Source organism: Halichoeres trimaculatus, unplaced genomic scaffold, assembly GCF_033239565.1.
Source record: "Halichoeres trimaculatus isolate MK-OKI-2021-1 unplaced genomic scaffold, fHalTri1.1 fHalTri1_scaffold_19, whole genome shotgun sequence".
Lineage (NCBI taxonomy): Eukaryota > Metazoa > Chordata > Actinopteri > Labriformes > Labridae > Halichoeres > Halichoeres trimaculatus.
This window is the reverse complement of record NW_027437197.1, coordinates 193,292-205,056: the sequence shown is the minus strand read 5'-3', so window position 1 is coordinate 205,056 and position 11,765 is coordinate 193,292. Positions and strand designations below refer to the sequence as shown.

The following is an 11,765-nucleotide window of genomic DNA, read 5'->3' as shown; positions in this document are numbered from 1 at the left end:
GTGTGTGTGTGTGTGTGTGGCTCATCGGCAGAGAATGTGGACGTGGTGATGTAATACCTCCCCCGTCTTTCACCGGAAGAGACAGCTCAGCTCCGCTCAGCTCAGCACGGCACGGCACGGCACGGCACGGCGCAGCAGCACTGGGTGAGTGAACTTTTCTCTGGGACAGGTTAAACTCTGCGTCTTTGCGCACAGAAACAGTCCGCTGGGTTTCTCTGCGGTGTTTGAACCTGCTCTGTCAGCCTGAGGCTCCTCCTCTACCTGGACCTCGTTAACAGCTCTGCTCTGCTGGGTGCTATTTCAGGTCGTTTGGGTCCGGTTACAGCAGCAGGAGAACCGGTCCAGCAGGTCGTGGCACCGCCTCAGACACGTGTATAAAAACGCGCCCCGCTCTGCCCACCGAGCAGAAACTCCGACAAACACTCCTCAGAGAGGGGAACTCCTCCAGCAGCTCTGACACTCGCCTGATTCACGGAACAGCCAATCCCCGCCGCAGCCTCACAGAGCAGCAGCTGCTTCCTTAAGCCGATCAACCCGGAATTACAGCAGGACTCTCAGAGGACACGAACCGAGACCAGGAACTCGGACTCGCTTTGATTTCAGCTCCTGAGGGAAAAGAGACCCGCCGACATGATGATGCAGCTGACAGAAACCCCCAACCAGAAAAACTCCCTCTTCAACGCCATGAACCGCTTCATCGGCGCCGTCAACAACATGGACCAGACCATCATGGTGCCCAGCATGCTGCGGGACGTCCCGCTGGAGGAGGACCGGGAGCTGAGCCACCTGAAGACGGAGGAGGACGAGGGGGACATGTACAGCTACTACCAGCTGCTCAAATCCATCCGCAGGGACATCGAGTGGGGGGTCCGCTGCGCCGCGGCGGACGAGAAGCGCAAAGAGAGCATGAAGATCACCCGCATGAACTCCTCCGCGTCCAGCTCCTCCTCCGCGTCCTCCTCCTCATCATCCGAGGAGGAGGACGACGAGGAGGACGAGGACCTGGAGAAGCAGTTCCAGTACCACCTCACCGGGCTGCAGGGAGTGCTGTCCAAGCTGACGCAGCAGGCGAACTGTGTGACCAAGCGCTACAAGCAGGAGATCGGGATCGGGGGCTGGGGCCAGTGAGTCCGCGCCGGAGGAGCAGTTGATCTGGCTGAAGTGACTTCTTTAAGGGCCTGAGCTGCTGTCCCCACTGATGAAACACAGGGACTGAGCTTTGAATGGTGGGAAGCAGCTCCTCTCTCGGCCCGCACGGTGTCGGGCTCTGCTGGTGACTGTAGATGTGTTGATCCTGAGAGCTCTGTGTGCTCACACCAGACTTTCCTTTTTGCACTCAGGGTGTTGTAGCTACATGCTGCGTGCTGAGCTCCTGTGATACACAGATGAAACATATTTATACCTATTTAATGTAATTTATTAGCTCAGCCTGTCTGTCTGAGAGCCGCCTGTGATTTCAAAGAGGAAGAGGAGGAAGAAGAAGAGGAAGAGGACTGCATGAACTCCAGGACCTGTGGTCTGAACCGCCCTCTGAGGGGATACTGACAGAGGACTCAGCTTCCTGTTTGTGCTGCTGATGATGTCAGTGTGTTCAGAGTGTGTGTCTGTGTGTGTGTGACCAGTCTTCTTCCCTCATCGTGTGTCTGTGTTTGTGAATCGTGCTCTGGAGGGAGGCAGATGCTCTCGCTCGCTGCCTGTGATCTCCTCATGTCCTACATGGCCAATGAACCAGAATCAAGGATTACACTGAGGCTCCAAACATGCTTCTGTTGTTTTATTCACTGTGTCATGGTGTTACTGGAGATGTCCATCTGTCCAAATAAGAAAATGCTTTTCTACGCACCTTCTGCTCCGTTTTTGTACTGAAAATTTGTCCAATAATAAACTTTTTATATGAATTTGATTCACCTCTTCAGTCCTTTTTTGTCATGAAAGTGTAACTGACAGGCCTGACAGTAAAATGTACACTGACCTGTGAAAATAACTGGGAATGGTCTGACCTAAAGTTTCCTTCTGCAGCACTTTGTAAAAACTCTTATTTATTTATTCATTTTTTACTTAAACCAATGTTTTCTGCACCTTGTCATTTTATCAAACCTTAATTTCTGGAAGAGTCTGAGACACTTGGAGCAATTTAAAAATACTTGGTGTGTAGTAAATAAAAAGACGACCATCCTCTCAGTCAGCTCCCCCCGACCGTGACACTGAAACCGTCTGTTACCCTCCACTGGTGCTGCTTCAGATACACTAAACGCTAACCCAACCTAACCCTAACCCAAACATTTAGTCAGGGAGGAAAGCTTTTTACAGAGTTTTTAAGCAGAGTAATTTCACTTTCTGTGAGGCAGGAAAGTATGAAACATCTTCAGATTCCCTGTTTCTGGGTCACAGACTGATCAGATCTTCCCGCACACAGAGGCAGCCGGCCGTCGGCCCCTGTGCTGTCATCAGACTGCACAGGGTCCATCTGCAAAATGACAAAAACATGGAAGAGAAACCTTCACTCACTTCAGCCCAGAGTTCATGAAATCCCTCCTCACAGCCAAGGCCTCCTGACGGCCATAACACAACTCTGAGTTTGGGCTGACAGGCTGTATGAGGTCAGATACAGCTCGGCCCACAGATTTACAGAGTTACAGCAGAACGGGAATAATGAACAACTTTAAAATATAAACAAATAAAAAATGAAAGAGTAAGTTTAAAATAATGTGTAGATATTCAGCCTAACATTTAGGTTAAAGGTCTTTGAAAGGGGTGGCACCGTCGTCCATCAGAGACGACAGCTGTTACAGCATCGTCTGCTCAGGTGAAGCCTCCCGCTGCAAGCAGCAGGTTAAAGGAGTCAGGGGAGAGGGCGGACTACCTGCAGGAATGTTACCTGTCAGTTACACTTCACTTGACTACACCTTGAACCACTTCAGCTCATGAACTCATGAGATGGCGGAGGAGCAGGGGGTGTTGGTCTGGTGGTGAAGCGTCTGTTTTTAACGGCACCAAAGGCCAGTTTTCTGTTTGTCCTTGAAGTAAACATGTGAGTAGAATAAAAGGCTGCATAACTCACAGGGTATGGTTTTTATTTTAATCACAATCAACCAGTAAGCATATAACTTGAAAATGTATCATTTAAACTATGCATCAGAGTCGTCTCAGTTTCTCATGTTGTGGTATATTTATCCTAAGACCAGTCTGTGTCTTCGTCCTGTAAAACAGCGTAATCTACTTTATGTCACAGCTCTGCAGCAGCAGGAAAAGACACCAGGCTTCCCTCTTTGTTGTCTGAGTAACTGACAGGGACAACACCCTCAAAGGCCACCCAGAGAAAAGGGTGCAGCTGGAGTTTCTGTGACACAACAGGTCAGAAAGGTGAACACACCCACTTTCCCCTGACATCCTGTCAGACAGCATGGCAGAGGTTTCACAGCACGGACGGATCTTTCCATGACAGACACAAACTAATGCACTGTTAAAAGTCATTTAAGCCTCAAATTCCACTAAAAGAAAATCACTCAGAGTTTATTCTGGGAGCTAAACTTAATCTTAACTGCTGAACAATTTGACCAAATGTCATTAAACTCAGTTCTTCAGAGAATCAGAAAAACTTCCCTGAGGAGTTTGTTGACTCTCTCACAAACAGAGCAGAGCTCCTCCAACACACGTTTATCCTCTTTTCTCTGATCCAAAGTGTTTACAGCTAATGTTTACAGCTGCTTCTGTCAAAAACAAGGACAAAGGTAACATACCTGTCACTACCTGAGAGTGCACAAGGTTTCCAAACATCCTCTGGGCTAATCTAAACCTTCATGTGGCTGCCAGAGGCCTTCACTGAATGTTTCCCTTCCTCATACATGTGTGCAGAGTCATCCCCAACACGGGCAGCGGGGGACACGCTGCATCTCTTCCTGAGGCTGCTGTGAGGCCTTCTGTTTGACTTTCTAATGAAGAAGTCCTCGTTATGTCGTAAACATAGGGGGAACAACAGTTTCTTTCTTACTGGTGTTTCTTAGTAAATCCAGCTCAAACAGCAACAAACAAAAGAGAAAAATGTTTTTTAAATCCAAGAATAAACAACTATGAACAGGAAACAAACACACTTCAACCAGCTACAAACGTTTTACACTAATGTTTAACAGACTTATGAGCTGGTGGATCTGGAGCTAACTTTGACCCCCTCTCTGTTGAATGATCAGGTATTAAATTGACTCAGATCTAAAGGCTTTCACATGTTTATGTACAAAGAATAACAAAAGACAGAACAACAACGACAACAATATCAACAACAACTCCCAAGAAAACAGGTGCAAAGTGGTCAGTGGGAGATTATTTAAAGTCCTCGTATTAATAAACTGTAACAGGCTCCAGTGACTTCTGTCCCAGGTAATCTGCTTAGTACTCAATAATAATAACATATTTAGCACTTTTCAATTCAAGTAGAGTGCTTTCAATGAACAGTAAAGTGGGCAAAAATAAACAGCTAACTTACCTTTTTAAGCATTTATTTTTCCAGTGTAAATACATGTTTCTAATGTCAATAAAACACCTTTGAATTCAGTTCAGAGCAGGAACTGATGAGAAAAACAAACAAACCCAAAAGGCATTCATATTCACTGTGTTTTGTCTTTTTAGCCCAAAGACCATAAAACATATTTTAGGTTGATTGATTGATGGCAGTTATTATTATTATTATCAATATTATTATCATTGTTAAAAATTCATTTATTTTCTTGTAAATCAGTGATTTTACAAGTGGGTTCCCGTTGCTTATAGCTTGGGGGTCTGCGGAATAATAATAAAAAAAACTTTAATGTACTTTATCATTAAAAAGGCAAATCAACAAATTGAGTTCTCTTGCACCAACAGAAAAATCATTTTTTACATACTATTTAACAGTAGTTTTGTGCCGTTAGACTGAGCCTGATATGCCAGTGACAAGTCTCTCAATCTATCATTAATCAAATTAAAAAACAAATCAAAACAAAAAACACCTTGGAGCTGACATTTTCCTCAATGTTTAGACAATGTATTACTTTAAGGTTGCCTAATTCTATCATTACAAAGTACTACATGGTACTTTATTAAACAGTATTAATATTTATGCTAATCAGTGTAATGAGAGTCTTAAGAAACGTCTGACCTGAAAGTGGTCCATAGATAAACGGACTTTGAGAACCCCTGCTGGAATAATACCTCAGAGCCGGAGGCAGCAGCACACTCGCCTGCTAACGGTGCTTTTTGTCCCTCAGTCCGTCATGTAGAAACAGGAAGTGATGGAAATGTCGAGCAGAACAGAAACAAACATTAAACATTTTTAAACGATGAAGTATTAAGAACAAAACTAAACCCGATAATTAAAGCTATAACCTCGACATGGAGGGTAACGGCAGCCGCTGCATCATTTTTAACACTCACTCAGAAGACTATCGATGCGTGAGTAACCACACATACTGTTAGCTGTTAGCTGATAGCTGTTAGCAGTTAGCTGATAGCTCTTAGCTGTTAGCAGTTAGCTCTTAGCTGTATCAAGTGCTAGCTGTGTTAGCTGTTTTTAGCCGTGTCTGGCTGTGTTAGCAGTGTTAGCTGTGTTAGCCGCTTAGCAGTATTTAGCTACCGCAGCCGCGTTAGCCGTGTTTGGCTGTGTTAGCAATGTTAGCTCTGTTTAGCTGCATTTAGCTGTTTTTAGCCTTGTTTAGCTGTTGTAGATAGTGTTATTTAGTTTTTGTAACCCCTGTTAACTGGAAACTTCGACATTAAATTGTGTGTCAAGTTTATTCATGTTTGCCTGAAACATGAACTTTTCTAAACTGTAAACTTTAACCGGTCAAACCAATTAAAGGTGTAATTTGTGAACTTTAACTTCATGAACATAGAACGCATCACTGTTAAATAGAGCTAACATAACTCTTGTTTAGCATCTCTGACAGTAACACTAATTTAGAATGGATTAATTAAATAAGAGACAGCTGTGTATGAGCAGAGTTTATTCTTTAGAAACGTCTGTCTGAAGTTTGTATTTCCACGCTCAGTGGGCTGTATCATCTTTGGTGTGCTTTTCTGACAGACTGGTCCTGTACATTCCGTTTTTGATAAATATGATTTAGCTGTGAACTTCTGTTTAAGTTTTTTTTAGTGTTTTACCTCATTGAAGTTTCGTGGTCTAAGCTCAAACCGCTGTAACTAAAGGTGCTTTGGTGAGGCTGTGAATCCTCCCAAACTTTAGTCACATTAGCCTCCTCCTGTCACAGATCTGTCTGTGCTGTTTGAGTTTTCAGTTTCTGACCTGTCTTGGTCCAAAGTGCTGGCCAAGTAGAATTAATTCCTTTGAATAGTTTGTATGTTGATATGTTTAACTACTCTAAGTTCATTGCCTCTCTTCAACAGGAGATAATGCAGCTTTGTGCTTTGAAAAAAAGCAGCACTGAGCAGCAGAGATTGAAACCTGTTCAGGTGTTTAATGGTAGTGTCTCTGCTCACAGTGACCCTGGGAAATATGCCCTGAAATCAAGAAGGATGTAAAGATGTCTGTGGTGATCAGCCCACACCCTGGTGTTTGTGTAAGACAGGATGATAAACCTGTTTTAAAGATGTTTAATCTTTTGAATAGCCTAGTTTCCAAATCAGTAGAATCAGCTGTGTCTTGTCAGATAGGGAGGAATGAAAAATGGGCGTGTGGTTCAGTCTCCAGGTCATTGCGGTGCGACTGAATGTAGCTGTACTTGCTGTCAGGCTTTGGTCTTTTAGCCTAATTTAAATCAGAACAAGAATGCTGCAGTTATGCTGTTTAGCTTTAAGCCTAGTTCCCCACTTTACTGACAACCGATCCCTCATGTTGGTATAATTGATCAGTGTCCCTTTCACGGCCTGACCCACATTCAGGTGGCCCACATTTACCTGAGCAGAGACGCTATGCTCTGAATTTCATTTGTAAGAAAATGAAGTTGCAAACATTTGTAAATTTCTCAAACTCTGATTCTCTGAACTGTTTCTGATGACAGCGTGAAGTCTCAGTGACTCTCAACAGAAAGATTACACACCTGGTGCTGCCGACTTTAACGCAGCAGTGCTTCTGATCTCTGATACGATTCAATGACTTTTCTGCTCTGGCAGGAAAAAACAACCTCTCTGTACGTCTGGACAGCCCAGGGTTACGACTTTATGTCCTTAATGAACAGTTGTGTTGTTAAATAATTCCAGTTTGATTGTTTGGGATTCAAATCTTTGGAGCTTTTCCACACACAGAGAACACCTCTTCCCCATTTTTCCACTTTTGGATAAAAACTGTCATTTAATACCAATAAGACATGATATTGATTAATTATTGAACCCATGTGCCGAGCAAACAGTTCATATTTCTGGCCTTCGAGATGATGAAAAAAGGTTTTGGGGTTTTGATTGTAAGGTGTATTTTTCCTTATGACCTTAATTTGGATCTTTGTTAAGTTTTTATCCAGCCTCACTTACATTTTATTACTCAGCTTTTTTAGTAGGTGTGAAGTCAAAGTGCCCGTTATCAACACCACAGCTGGTTTGTGTGTCAGCAGATTATGAGGGTAAAAATAGATTGTAAATATCGGGTAATTAAGTTTTCAGAATGCAGGATCACTCATTAACTATTCATGGATCAGTTTGTAATGAAGCACAGGATCTGAGTGTCTCAAACACAGCTGTGGTTCTGTGTCAGGAGCTATCACTCAGGGTTTCTTAAAAAAAGTAAAGACCCGATGAAAGAAATGTCTGACTTTATCTCTTTTTCTGAATCAAGTCTTTCTGAACGTTCGTTTTAAGTAAGTCATTAAATTTTAATTCACCACTAAAACAAACTTCTTGGTAAAACGTCTGATCTGCTCGACGCCCTGCGCTGGTGTTCTGGCTCTTTCTGGAAATCTGTGCCCTGCTTCCTGTTTCTCAGAGCTGATGATGAAACTGATGGGGTGTTATTCTCTGTTGTGACAGCTTCATGTTTACGGCTGTATGATGACACTGTGTGCCGAATGCCACAGTCATGATCTCACTTTGCTAACAATGTGGACGTGTCCCCCCCCCCGTTTCCCCTGGAGCTCACAGCACCTCCTCAGCACCTCCTCAGCACCTCCTCACACCTTTCTCTCTCTGTCATTCCTTCATTCCTCTCATACTCGTCCTTTCTGAGCAGCTGTCTCTGCATTTCCACAAAGTATGTCGCGTGTCAGGTTTTCACACTTCTGCTTTACTTCATCACACGTCACTCAGCTGTCAGTGGTTTAAAGGACAGCAAAGGGGTAAAATGCACCGCGCTGTGACAACCTGAGACTCTGAAGGTGTTCATTGTGTCTGTACACTTCTGTGCTCCTAAACTAATTCTTGGTTTTTGATGCTTTCTGCACATGAACACGTGCTTACCAAGGGCCAACATCTGGTTTAGAAAGTTGAAGCCTGTGTTCATCGGCCTGAGGCTGGCTGCAGACAGACAGGAAGTCACAGAGTCCATGTTTGAAACAGTCTATAACACTTTAACACTGACACACTGAAGTACATCTTTGACCCAACAACAATCCAGTCAGCCTGTTATTCCTCAGCCTCACTAACAACAGTGGTGTGTGCTGCACTCCCCTCAGTTACACAGTGCTTCACCACAATAACACAGGTCAGGTAATGCACATGAAAACTTTGTCTTACCCTAACGGAGACTTTCTGCCTCACAGGTGCTGATTCTGACGGTGAAACGGGCCACGGGAACCTTTTCCTTAGTGGGATGGTAAATATCTACAGTTTCACCCCGTAACAGTCTCATGTGTCAGAGCTGCAGTGAATCTCTAATGTTCATCAATGACTGTGTGACCCCCCGATGCATGTCAGCCTCATGTCCCATCGAGACCTGGACCCTGCTGGACCTCAGGCCAGACCACCAGTGAGCCTTGGCCGTCCACTGCTGTGTTGCTTGTTCCTCAGTTTTCCTTCTGTGATCCTTTTTTTAAGGTGCTGCCCCCTGCAGGTGGAGGCCCCACATGAGCTGCAGTTTAGGAGATGATCTGTCGTCTAACCATCTCAGTTTGGTCCTGTCACATCCTCACTCCTGCTCAGTGTTTGTGTTTCAGCAGATGAAGTTAGAGGACAGGCCGCTAACGCAGCCCTCTCACTGACAGGTGTCTCAGGAGGAGATGACGTCCTTTACCTGTCAGCTTTTCTACTGTTATGGCTGATCTGTGTGTGTGTGTGTGTGTGTGTGTGTGTGTGTGTGTGTGTGTGTGTGTGTGTGTGTGTGTGTGTGTGTGTGTGTGTGTGTGTGTGTGTGTGTGACAGAGGCCTTTCTCAGCTGATATCACTCCTGTGTGTCTGAATGTCTTTAAAGAGGAACCTAATGCAGCTGGATCTGTATGGATGGACGTGATCAGAGATTGATTAAAGCACTGAAGCTTCTCCAGGTTATGATGGATCCATGTGTTTAGTGACCATGTTAAAGTCAAACCTCTGAGCTCAGCCCAGCCTCTCAGCAGGAAACAGGAAGTAACTCTCTGCTGTTGTTTTCTCTCTCCACAGCCTTTTCATGCTGTTTGTGATCTGGCTGCTTCGCAGGTATCACTCTCTGGCTCAGGTAAATCTTTATTACATGTACAGCATGGCTTTTTGTGTTTTTTTTTTTGTTTTATTTCCACAGGAAATATGTTCAGTTACCCACAGCAAATCTTACAGTAATTGAGTCAGATTAAAACGAACAGATCAGTCAGTGTTGGAGTCAGTTGACTCGTCTTTCTCTGGTAGCAGCTGACTTGTTGTCTCCAAACGGAGGATCCTGTCAGGCCTCAGGTTTGACTCTGTACTGGGTCCGTCAGCGTGCTTTGGATCCAGGCACAGAGTTTGAGGCAGACACAGACCAGGTTTGAAGCTGGTCCAGCTCGTCTGTCAGGTTCAGCAGCTCCCACAGTTATCACCTTCTAATCTGAAGTCAGAGACGGCTTAACATGCCGCTCCGCTGGATCCCATTACCTCTGGACCAGAGCGCACGTCAGCCCCAGCCTGATCCTCCTCCTCCTCCTCCTCCTCCTCCTCTGCCCTCCTCCTCCCTCTGTGCCTCCTCCACTTCCTCTACAGAGGTTACCTAAAGTTAGAGTGTTGGTTTGTTTCCTTGCTCCTCGCTCCCCCTCCTCTTCTGCCCCTCTCTTCATCTTCCTCTCTCCTCCTGCTCCTCTCTCCTCTCCCTCTCTTACTCTTTTTCTCCTCTCAGCTCCTCTCAGCTCCTCCAGCATCTTTTTCTGTAATTCCTGAGGTCTGCAGCTCTTGTTGTATTTTATGTCCAAGGTTGTAACTTCAGCTTGTTTAGAAGGTATGAAGGAGATCTCCTCCTCCTCCTCCTCCTCCTCCTCCTCCTCCTCCTCCTCCTCAGTGAGGAGACGGTGTGAGGCTGTCAGCCCTGTCAGGGATCACCTGTGGTTTGTCTCGTCTGTCAGAGACTTTAAACACGCGACGGTTTCACAGAGTGATCCTTCTTCTCTCCTGTGCCCAGAAAATGATCCTCAGCCTGACGGTGGCGGCTTTCTTCAACAGCACAGCGTACGTCATGGTGAGTTCCCCTACACACACACACACACACACACACACACACACACACACACACACACACACACACACACACACACAGCGACTGTCTCTGGATAAAGAAAATCTCCCTCTCTTCCCTCTTTCCTCTCTGTCAGGGCGAGTCTCATCCAGGGGGCGCTCTCTGTGACTTCCAGGCCTGGTGGCTGACGTATTTCGGTGAGTTGGATCAGAGTTGGTGGTATGAGCAGACTGTGATCCACAGAGGAGGCAGGAGCAGGAGCAGAGATCCAGTCAGATGTCTGTTTGTACAGTGAAATGATGTGTTTGTGTGGACTGGAAGAGTTTCTGTCTGTGGATCCTAAAAACAGAGTCGCTGCCTCTGGATCAGCTGAGAGATGAATGGAGAGTGTCTGAGAGGAAGCTCAGGTGTGTAACACAGCAGGTGTCAGAGGAAGTGATCAACTTTTCCTCATGGAGCTTTAATCGTCATGTTTTACTGACACAGCTGCTGATTTTCTCTGTGATGCTGTAAAAAGTCACCTGATGATTTCTCTGGCTGCTGCACCTGAAAGCGTTTCCTTCGGCCTTTTCCTGCTGTAACGCCGTGGAGGCAGCTTCCTCCTCCTGAGACAGGAGGGGAGGATCTGTACGAGCATCGGGACCAACCGTCAGCGCTGGGAACTGGCAGGTTGAGTTTCCCTGGCATGGAGGAGTCACACCCTCTCCACCAGCACCACGCCTCTGACCACGGTGGTGTAATACTTGGCAGCTGTGCGCCAGGCTGTGCACTCGTTGGCCCCACGGCGCCCTTCAATTAAACCGCCTCTGTTTCATCACCGTCCTCTGTATGAGGAGATGACAGTCCTCCAATCACAGCCAAGCTTTTCTTTTGGGTCCATGGGGAGGCGCTCTACAGGTCGGGGAAGACGTCTCTGACTCTGGTCTGAGCTGCCTCTCTGCTCCAGCCCTGATTAACACACACTCCCTAAACCAGGACCTGCTGCTGCAACGCTCTGCCAGGCTGTTTTACACACACACTCATACACTCCCAGACTAACACACACACGTGCTCACACACTCACACACTCACACTTGCTCTCCCTGGCTCTCAGGTGGATTTAGGGCTAATGGGCAGTGAGTTAGTGCAGCAGGGCCGGAGCCTGTCGCCTCCGTTAATCACGGGGACGCTCACGCTGAGGACAAACGGCCGTACATAAACGCCGGCTGAACGAGCACTTTGTTCTGTCGCGAGGAGT

The 11,765-nt window shown here is 45.9% G+C and overlaps 2 protein-coding genes across 2 annotated transcripts in view; both read left to right on the top strand.

The window, feature by feature from the left end:
• Positions 1-1,903, top strand: LOC141808856 (mid1-interacting protein 1-B-like). The gene is made up of 2 exons (XM_074695604.1): positions 1-144; positions 305-1,903. The coding sequence occupies exon 2, from the start codon at positions 631-633 to the stop codon at positions 1,126-1,128; it is 498 nt and encodes a 165-aa protein (XP_074551705.1). The 5' UTR covers positions 1-144; positions 305-630; the 3' UTR covers positions 1,129-1,903.
• Positions 1,904-5,176: 3,273 nt separating this feature from the next.
• Positions 5,177-11,765, top strand: part of LOC141808600 (cyclic AMP receptor 1) — a 21,994-nt gene continuing 15,405 nt past the window's right edge. Inside the window, exons 1-5 of the mRNA XM_074695267.1 lie at positions 5,177-5,424; positions 8,676-8,728; positions 9,511-9,565; positions 10,475-10,531; positions 10,665-10,725. Of these exons, the coding sequence (XP_074551368.1) occupies positions 5,365-5,424; positions 8,676-8,728; positions 9,511-9,565; positions 10,475-10,531; positions 10,665-10,725 (286 nt within the window). The 5' untranslated portion in view covers positions 5,177-5,364. The remainder of the gene's footprint in view (positions 5,425-8,675; positions 8,729-9,510; positions 9,566-10,474; positions 10,532-10,664; positions 10,726-11,765) is intronic.